The sequence below is a fragment of the Hyla sarda genome, chromosome 11 (assembly GCF_029499605.1).
Source record: "Hyla sarda isolate aHylSar1 chromosome 11, aHylSar1.hap1, whole genome shotgun sequence".
NCBI classification, from domain to species: Eukaryota; Metazoa; Chordata; class Amphibia; order Anura; family Hylidae; genus Hyla; species Hyla sarda.
Window position 1 is genome coordinate 77,773,754 of NC_079199.1, and position 10,853 is coordinate 77,784,606.

Consider the following 10,853-nt stretch of genomic DNA (forward strand, 5'->3'; position numbering starts at 1 on the left):
CCCTGCTGTTGTTGTTCCTTTATGTTCGCTCCTATGTTGGGAGCTAGTTTGTAACATTTTGAAAAATCAATAAAGAAAGTTTAAAAAAAAAAAACACATCTCTTCAGACAGGCCTACAGTAGTCTCTAATTGGCCTCAACATATCCTCAACATATCCCCACACCTCTTGTTTGAATAGTTATTGTGTAATTTTATGTCTGATACTTGTCTTTGTTTGTACCCCATAATTGTAAGCGCTGTGGAATCTGTATGCGCTATATAAATAAATAAAATAAATAAATAAATCTATAACATAGTGATTTTTTGTCTATTTAAATCCAAGGGCCCATTGTGGTCTATGGCGATATTGTGGTAAACTTGTAAGAAAGCTGAACAGCAGTGTCCTGTTAGTAATGTGTATGGGAGACCCTGGTGTGGGTTCAATTCCTCTGTTGATATAGAGGGAGATTTATCAAAACCTGTCCAGAGGAAAAGTTTCTGAGTTGCCCATTGCAACCAATCAGATTGCTTCTTTCATTTTTCAGAGGCCTTTTAAAAAATGAAAGAAGCAATCCAATTGGTTGCTATGGGCAACTGCACAACTCTTCCTCTACACTGGTTTTGATGAATCTCCCCCATAGAGTTCTGTGATTATACTCATATTAGTTTGAACTTTTGTGAACTAGGTCAATTGAATACAACACATTACCTCCTTTTTCAATTAACCTAGTTGCCCATTTATGGTATCCAATCAACCTAGTTTCCACGGTTCAAAGTATCAATTGACCTATATCTGTCAAACCTAATTAAAGAATAATCACACAACTTGAGCTGAACCCAGGAATTGAACCCACACCAGGGTCTCCCATACATATTACTACCAGTACCCTGCTGTTTAGCTTCCTACTTCATTTGACACAGGATCTCCATAGACCACAATGGGCCATTGAATTCAATGGGCAAAAAATCTCAATGTTATAGATCTAGCCCATTCATTCCTATACACCAACAATAGACCATGGAGGCTGACTTCATACACAGCCTCCAATGGTATTCTGACTCACCAAAATGATAATGTTTAATGGGTTAATTTATTCCTAAATTTCTGTACTTTCCTATTTTGTCTGTAGCTTGATGCATTGGACAAACATTTTAGCAGGAACTGGTGGGTTTGGATAAAACAGTCCCCCAAAGGGCTACTGTAAGTGGTCCCCAAAATTTTTTGTGACACCCCTATGTCCATTTAATATATTGTTCAAGAGGATTAAATTTTTTTATTGTATACAATTTTTTATCTTTTTGTATTCATTTTTAGAAACGAAAAGCTCTTCTGGAAAGACTAAGAAAAAAGGCAGAACTACATGGCGAGCTACATGAGCACTCTTTCCAAAACGATCCAGAGTGGCCAAGCATCAATGACATCCCAGGTGACATAGTTACATAGTTACATAGTTAGTACGGTCGAAAAAAGATATATGTCCATCAAGTTCAACCAGGGAATTAAGGGGTAGGGGTGTGGCGCGATATTGGGGAAGGGATGGGATTTTATATTTCTTCATAAGCATTAATGTTATTTTGTTCCAGGAATGTATCTAATCCTGTTTTAAAGCTGTTAATTGTTCCTGCTGTGACCAGTTCCTGAGGTAGACCGTTCCATAAATTCACAGTCCTCACGGTAAAGAAGGCGTGTCGCCCCTTGAGACTAAACTTTTTCTTCTCCAGACGGAGGGAGTGCCCCCTCGTCCTTTGGGGGGTTTAACCTGGAACAGTTTTTCTCCATATTTTTTGTATGGGCCATTAATATACTTATATACGTTTATCATATCCCCCCTTAAACGTCTCTTCTCAAGACTAAACAATTGAAACTCCTTTAATCGCTCCTCATAGCTAAGATGATCCATGCCCCATATTAGTTTAGTCGCGCGTCTCTGCACCCTTTCCAACTCCGCAGTGTCCCTTTTATGGACAGGTGCCCAAAACTAAACAGCATATTCCAGGTGAGGCCGTACCAATGCTTTATAAAGGGGGAGTATTATGTCCCTGTCCCTTGAGTCCATGCCTCTTTTGATACATGACAATATCCTGCCGGCTTTGGAAGCAGCAGCCTGACATTGCATGCTATTCTGTAGTCTGTGATCTACAAGTACACCCAGATCCTTCTCTACCAGTGACTCTGCCAGTTTAATCCCCCCTAAAACATACGACGCATGCAGGTTATTAGTACCCAGATGCATAACTTTACATTTATCCACATTGAACCACATTGAACTATAATGATCCAAGAATTGGGAATACACATTGGTGCAAGTGCCAAAATTGCAAAATTATGCCAACAAGAGATGAGAGCATCTGCTGCCAGGAGGAGGATATTCTTAATCCCCACTTTGATAAAGGACTAACTTGTATTCTACAACACGAGGAGTTAGTCAACTTGAGATTTAAAGAAAAAAGTTCAGTGGATGGATAAGTGCCAAAGAATTGTTAAAAAAATCGCAATAGGTAATAATATTGTATTGTAAATTAATTTTTATATCTTTTTTAGAAACATTTTTTTTTAATGTTTTTAAATATTACTCTCTTTTTTTGACCTTTTCATAAAACTTGAAAAATTAAAAATGTGCATATCAGCATTTCTCTGTGTTTACATGAACATAATTGCAGTTGCTATTACAATTCATTTTATTTTTTATTTATTTTTTTGTGTGCAAATAATTTACCAATCTCAAAGTACATTTACACAAACTTTAGCGTATACGGCTGGGGGAGATAAAACCGGGGGATCACGTATCCCTGCCATATGCAGCCGTATGTTAATTCCTTTCTATGAGCCGACCGGAGTGAAATGCCGATTATGGTTGGCTCATTTTTGCCCTCTATGCGCTTTTTCCACAGACCTAAAGCCATATTCGACCATGGTTTTACTTCACCTTTTTAGGTTGAAAGTGCATACGGGACAAAAATGAGCCAACCTCACTGAGGATCACTCCGGTCGGCTCATTGAAATGATTTACCATACAGCAGGGATACGGTAGCACATGGTTTTAGCTCCACCACAGCCTTATGAACTCATGTAAGTGTAACAACATGATGTAGGTCTTTATAAGTCTTCCCCCACGTTTGTGAAATTTTAATCTAAATCCACATATCTGTAAATTATTCATAATTTTTACACTATTTTAATCTTATTTTATTTGTAGGGTTATTCGCAAGTCCGCTTATAGATCCTACTCTTGTTTTGCGCATGGAATCCTTGGGCCTAAACGACGAAAGCCAATACCATCATGTGTCGTCAATTTTATTAGGTCTGAATTTCCAGATCCTGACGGGCAATATATTGGATTCCACTGGCCTGATGAATACCCAGCAAGTGACATGGCTGCTGATGTTTGATTCACTATGACACTTACTTTCTGCACTTTTTATGTTACTACAGTTTTACATTGCATTTTTATTGTTTACAATTTTTTTATGTTTATTTATCTTGTTATTTATATTATATTAATTAGTTATTTAAATTTGTATGGTGGTTATTTTATTTTGTCTATTTTAATCTGTCTACACCAGTCATTTCCCAAACGTGGTCCCTCGGCACACTGCTATTCCATTTGACACTTCCCATTGTTGGAGTTTATTTTTCCGTTGATTTTTTTATTTTTTTATTTCCAGCCCTGGCATGCTCGCTGATGACTGACGGCGCAGGGTGGAAGGGAAGCCTGCGTGCGAACTGCGCACAGTGTCCCACTCCCCCTTGCGGCCCAGTGAGGCAAAAATGGAGCCATGGTGAAGAAGCTGTAATACCTGCGGTGCCACCGTCACTGCGGTGTCACCCAGGTCCACCCTCTACCCACCCCAACTGTCAACCCCCCGTCCACACCCGTGTCACCATGTTCATCCTCCTGTCCTAACTGTCACACATGTTCCCCCTCCCCATCAATCATGTCTACCCCCTATTCACATCTGTCACCCATGTACACTCCTCTACACCCCTGTTACCCAATTACACCCCTCTGTTACCCATGTACACTCCTCTACACCCCTCTATAAACCATGTACACTCCTCTACACCCCTCTATAAACCATGTACACTCCTCTACACCCCTCTATAAACCATGTACACTCCTCTACACCCCTCTATAAACCATATACACTCCTCTACACCCCTCTGTCACCCATGTACACCCCTCTGTTACCCATGTACACTCATCTACACCCCTCTGTTGCCCACGTAAAATAATTGCGGATCCTAATGTGTTTGTTTTGCATGTTTAACAGTGAAGAATTGTGTGTGGAATAAATAGTCAAGATGGCAACAATTCAAAGTAGAGAAGATATTATTTGTCAGTTGCTATATAAAGCAGAAATTTTAAATACATACCAACTGAAAAATAGATAATCCATACTCCTTGTATCTCGGCCAGCTGCAGCACCTGGCGTATGAGATAACCCCCGGTTTTCTATAAATTTTACCTTGTTTAAAGGTAGTCTTATATGGCATATAAAAAAAATATTAGTTCCTTTGAAACTGAATATTTTTGATTTACGTTTTTTTTTTTAACAATTGATGATTAAAATTTATTTTCTGTAATGAAAACATTTCACAAAAACAAGTAGTAATAATATTTTTAAATAAACAACACTATAATAATAAACCATTAATAAAAAAAAGTATTTTTTACTCATGAAAATATACATGAATATGCATGTTAAACAATATAGCACATAAACAAGTATATAGCACATAACAAACAAGTAAAAAATTAAAATCTTGAGTGGTGTTTTTCAACCATTGATTGTTTGTCTGGTTTTTCAATTGGTGCTATATTAGAAGGCATTGTTGACCGGCGAGAGGTCCAGTCTATGGAAATGTTTCCATCGGCAAGTCCCATTACATCCTGCATGATTTTCGAGACGAATTCCTGAGTGGTTGGCTCATACACTGATCGTACAAACCACTCTTTCCGGGCTTTTGAATAGGCAAGATTGTACCTCGGTGTGCCTAAAGGTCCGCTAGTTTCAGTCTCTCTTGTAACAACTGCTTGCACTCTATTCACATTATAATTATGGTCAAGAGCAGCAAGCTGTGTTCGAGCACACACCCCGTCTGTACTAAAATGAAGTCTTTTAGGCCTGTATTTTGTTAGTGAACTATGAAACACTTCCAGATCTCCAGTGTGACAAAAGTTGCTAAGATGTCTAAGGTCTTTTTGTAGTCTTGTATCCATGACAATTTTTCCAAGTTCAACATAACAGGCACTTTGTTTTTTTAACCATTTTCGGGTGGACTGAATGTCCTCAGGGAGTTGGTCATGATGACAAGATGATTCCTGACCATTATGATCCTTCCAAAAATGAACGTTGGTGACATGGTACAAGACAGAGTTCCATCTGTTTACAAGTTCATCTGGATTGCATTCACAAGTATTAGAACTCCACCATAAATGATTTTTAATTGGTCCTATCCATTCTGCTAAATCTTGGCAGTTTTTTGTTTTTTTTTGCTGACGGCAAGTAGCTTTTTTCCAATAGATTTAGCTAAGTGCCAGACATCAAACTGGTGACCAATTGTTTTATATTCCTCACGCAGCATTTTTTTGATGGATACGTGCCGGTCAGTGCAAACGATGTCTATGTCCACTTTATTTTGCAGTAGAAATTCCAAGGCATTCTTGCACGCTATTTTTTCAAGGGCAACAGAGGATAAACCAATACCGATTTGTTGAATGTTGAAATTCAATATTTTGTTAGTTTCTACATCCATCAATGTGTATATACAATATTTTGCACTGTGCCCGGGTGAATCACATTGTCCATCTCCAGCAACACATACTGCATGTTGTGATATTTTTTCCATTTCTAATTTTTGATTAATTGTCCAAGAATTTTCAATTGCAGGAAATATATATATTTTTTGGATACGGTAGTAAGTAGCCTGGCTAATTCCCAAAATATTAAATATTTTTAGGAACTGTTGGATTTTGATGTAAGTGTTTCCACTAGTAATGATAGCAGTAGCTAACTGTAAATTTCCAAATGGTTTCTTTCCCAATCGGGGCTGGCTCTGCCATATGCGTTTTAAATGTTTGGCCTCGCATTCAGCAAAGACTGAAATATATGATCCCTTTGTTTTTTTATACACTCTTAGTATTTTTTTGTTGCAGGGTGGATTAGAGGTACAAGGCATCTTGTATAGTAATGTGTCCAAACAGCTTTCATAAACTATGAATTTTCTTTCTTCATGATGTGGTACATTTACATTTCCAAATTTTTCACTCAGCACATGCTGACTGTCCTCTTCTTCGTAGTCTTCATCATCTGAATGAACTGAGTCTCCCTCATCATCACTTGAACTACTTTCATTTGTTGAGACTGGAGTTGTGATTGTTGATAAACTTTTATCTACTTCTAAAACAGATATAGGGGCATGCAGAGTAGATTCCTCCACAATAACAGTGACTTCAGGGTCAAATTGTCAATTTGGATAAAAGCGTGGCAGGTAGTAGTTCGTGTCTAGCTCTACAACTTTCTTGAAACTCAGGTACACTGTTAAGAGTTGCTGATCCAGTTGGTCCTATATTTTTTTTCGGAGTCGAAAATATTACACTGGCACCTTGCAATGGCTCCGAAGGCAGGTTTCCAAATACCAAGCTTTGTCTTGATTTTTTTTTTCTCAAGATTTTTTTTCTAACCAGTCTTCTGCATTGTATTTTTATAGAGAAAGTTGTAGGTTTTACTTGTATACACTGATTTCCGGTTCCCCAATTCCTGTCAAATATAGTTGCTGCTTCCTTTTTCGTTATCTCTGAGGCTTGTGGCTCCGTTTCAGTTGGGTTAACATGAGGTACAATATTTCGGCAGGTTGGGCACATTTCCCCTGGCTTTAAACCATTGGTTGAAGCTACGTCTTCATCCAATCTTTTCCTCTTTTGAGGATTCAGGATTTCAGCCTCAACTGCCTCGGCAGCTTGAACTTGTATATCCCGTGTAGGGAAAATACTAGGAACGGCAAAGGGGGTGAGCCTCTGTTTTCCTGTATTTGGATTAAAGGTATAGTCAGTAGTTTTAAAATGGGCTGAGCAGAGCCGATAATTGTTCGTTTTAGAGAGATGAATGTGGTCAACCAGTTCATCAATTTTGTAGCCAATTTTGTATCTGTAGCCAATAGCCATGCCATGATATGATCCCTCTCTCTTGGGAAGGAATGCATGATGATATTATGGTCGCCTTTTACGCTCCTTGACTTGCAACCGTTGACAATGCAGCCCGGCATTTTCTAAAGAAGAAAATGGAATAATGGATTTTAAAATAAATACTAAATATGTCTATAAAAAAATATTAAAATTACATTATGTTTCTATTTTCTAGGAGAACATTTGAAAAATAATATTTATTGAAAAAGCACCATTCAAATAATAAATACAAGATTAATATGTTAGTTCACTAGTACAGTAATGTAACTCCTTCCAAAATTTTACAAAGCTTTCTAAATAATTTTTATTTTTTTACTTGGCCTGTACTTATTACATAGTTACATAGTTACATAGTTACATAGTTAGTGCGGTCGAAAAAAGACATATGTCCATCAAGTTCAACCAGGGAATTAAGGGGTAGGGGTGTGGCGCGATATTGGGGAAGGGTTGAGATTTTATATTTCTTCATAAGCATTAATCTTATTTTGTTCCAGGAATGTATCTAATCCTGTTTTAAAGCTGTTAATTGTTCCTGCTGTGACCAGTTCCTGAGGTAGACTGTTCCATAAGTTCACAGTTCTCATGGTAAAGAAGGCGTGTCGCCCCTTGAGACTAAACTTTTTCTTCTCCAGACGGAGGGAGTGCCCCCTCGTCCTTTGGGGGGGTTTAACCTGGAACAGTTTTTCTCCATATTTTTTGTATGGGCCATTAATATACTTATATACATTTATCATATCCCCCCTTAAACGTCTCTTCTCAAGACTAAACTATTACTGTTTATCCAAAATATGGTTACTCCGGTTGTTGCAAAACTTCATTGGCTGTCATGTATGTGTACCCTCTGTATGTCTGAGATTGCTGGGAGTTTTACTTTTGCAACAGATTGTGGCACACTGATTGTGAAACACTGCTTTAGTGTGTCCTGTTTTAACTCAAATATTTTTACAAGATGAACACAAATCTTTTAAAATTATTATCGTTTGAGTTGAATCATGGCTTGTGTTTCTTTTGAGCCTTTGTGATAGTGTGGGAGCATTACATTATTGAACTGAGGCATAAGATAGTATCCACTATAATCTAAGAATGGTGCAGAATCATGTGGAATAAAATAGTGTCCATTAGTGGAAGATGTTTCCTATTGTGAATAGAGGCTAAAAAAATCTTTATAAATTATAGAGTAGTGTCATGTACTAAATGAAGATTGTAATTAACTATAAAACCCTTAAATACAGTAGAATATCTGAGAGCCTTTTAGTAATCTACTAAAACCACCCCCCCCCCCATATGATTTTAACCACTGTGCCATATTATTTCACCTTGATCCGCCACTATGTCTACTACTAATTTTCACCCTACTATTTCATTGCCCCTTTATTACCTCTGTGTGGCATTAAGAGGAAATACATTTATGTATCTAAAGGTTGTTGGGTTGCCCAAAGCAAACAATCATATAGCTTTTTTGATGAAAGAAGCGATCTGAACGGTTGCCATGGGACACTCTTCAGCTTCACTTCAGGACAAGTTGTTCTAAAATCACCCACACTATATTTATGTATTACATAACTTTATGTAAAATTTTTATGCAAACCTGAAAAGCGGCTCTGATAAGTAGTAGACAATAAAGCAAAAGAAAAGAGCTGTTGATGAGTCTTCTGAAAAAAATCAAAAAAGGATAATGTCACATTGACACACAGAACTAAACATCATTTTATTACTTAGATTTTTGATCTATGTTGCCCAGCTTTTAAAAAATGTAACACATAGACACCATAGGTGAACTAAGCCTAAATAGACAAAATTTATAACACAACAAATGACAACTTATCACAAGTTAACCCTACTAATCGCTTTTGAAAATGGGGATGTGGCTTCCATAAATGTGTGTAGCCTAGGACTGCACACACCAATACCAAAATATTATACACATAGTAGTACACGCAATTACGAAGCCATTACCGTCTCACTTGAGAACTGAGAGCACGCTCCACTGATCACAACATCACCGCTGTCCAGCCAAATCGTGGCATTGGTCCCTGAACCTAGTCCAATAACACCACCATCTGCATTTTCCAGCAAGAGGCACATACTGGCAAACCTTCATTCCGCTTGAAACTTGGTTAATATTGTAACAGCACTGCAAGGGTAAAAGAGTTCCACAGCGGAGGACTCAAGTAAAGCAGTGCGCCCCTGAATAACTCAGTACTCACCCCCACCCCACTAAATATCACTCATACAGCAGGGCTGTGACGACAGGGTATATTGGGCAGAAAATAGAGGGACTCCAGCACAGCTACTAAACTCATTTTTACGTTTTATTTCGACTACATTGGCACAGTGATGTCCGTGCCAGCTACATGTAATGCTAAGACATTGATTATAACAAAAAAAAATGTTTATGTACATTTAGTTTATATTACATAATACAATTATGTATGTATTATTAAATGCCAACCTGTATAGCTGTTCTGTAGAGTAGTCAACAATAAACACAAATAAGATAGCTGTAGATGAGTCTTCTGAAAAATGAAAAGGAAAATGTCACATTGACATACAGACCAATACATCATTTTCCTAATTATGGTTTTGATCTATGTATCACAACTTGTTCCAAATTGAATGCATAGACACCTTATGGTGAACATTAGAGATGAGCGAACTTACAGTAAATTCGATTCGTCACAAACTTCTCAGCTCGGCAGTTTATGTCTTTTCCTGCGTAAATTAGTTCAGCCTTCAGGTGCTCCGGTGGGCTGGAAAAGGTGGATACAGTCCTAGGAAAGAGTCTCCTAGGACTGTATCCACCTTTTCCAGACCACTGGAGCACCTGAAAGCTGAACTAATTTATGCGGGAAATCCATCAACTGCCGAGCCGAGAAGTTCGTGACGAATCGAATTTACTGTAAGTTCGCTCATCTCTAGTGAACATAGGTTAAAGCATAAATATTGACACAATTGACGCCACAACAGATGACCACTTATCATAAGTAGTATAGCATCTGGTGTCCATTTTTTCAAGACAGTGGACAGGGTAACGCATAAAGATGTGTTACCCTGTCAGGTGCCCTCTCAGATGTCCAACCATCCTGCCTCAAAATTGATGTCCTGCAAAGTTTCCCTCTGGCGTGATTTGCGGGTAAAATCATGCAAGAACTGATACCAATCTTTTCTTTTTGACAGTTCACATTCATCAAGAATCTAAATTTAACCTCCTGAGCGGTATTCCCGAGCGTGACTCGGGGTTAATTTTCCCTGCCAGAATCGGTAACCCCGAGTCACGCTCGGGGTAGAATTACAGAGTTCCCGGCCGGGCTGCACGATATATCGCAAAAGCAATGCGATATAGCGATGCGGCCCCCCGGGAAAACTAGCGATTACCTGCTCTGGTTGGCTCGCGTTGCGGGGGCCGGCCAGAGCAGGTAAAGAAAAATACTAAAAGTCAGTGTTTCCCTACCAGGGGGCCTCCAGCTGTTGCAAAACTACAACTCTCAGCATGCCCGAACAGCCAAAGGCTGTCCGGGCATGCTGGGAGTAGTAGTTTCACAACAGCTGGAGGTACCCTGTCAGAAAAACACTGAGCTAAATGTAAAAGGAAAAAGTAGTAAAATAAAAAAACCTTTTGCTCACCTAGTCCCGGTCCCTGAAGATGTCGTTCCCCTCCGTGCGCTCTGGTCCCTGCTCTATTCATCT

General features: G+C 38.6%; 1 protein-coding gene across 2 annotated transcripts in view; it reads right to left on the reverse strand.

The window, feature by feature from the left end:
* Positions 1-3,423: 3,423 nt before the first annotated feature.
* LOC130295874 (uncharacterized) overlaps positions 3,424-10,853 on the reverse strand; it is a 464,016-nt gene continuing 456,586 nt past the window's right edge. Inside the window, exons 3-5 of one of the 2 annotated variants that reach the window (XM_056547150.1) lie at positions 9,619-9,682; positions 8,755-8,818; positions 3,424-7,249 (exon numbers count right to left, since the gene is read on the reverse strand). In XM_056547150.1, the coding sequence (XP_056403125.1) occupies positions 6,911-7,249; positions 8,755-8,818; positions 9,619-9,682 (467 nt within the window). In that variant the 3' untranslated portion in view covers positions 3,424-6,910. The remainder of the gene's footprint in view (positions 7,250-8,754; positions 8,819-9,618; positions 9,683-10,853) is intronic. The other variant, XM_056547149.1, reaches the window with a different exon arrangement.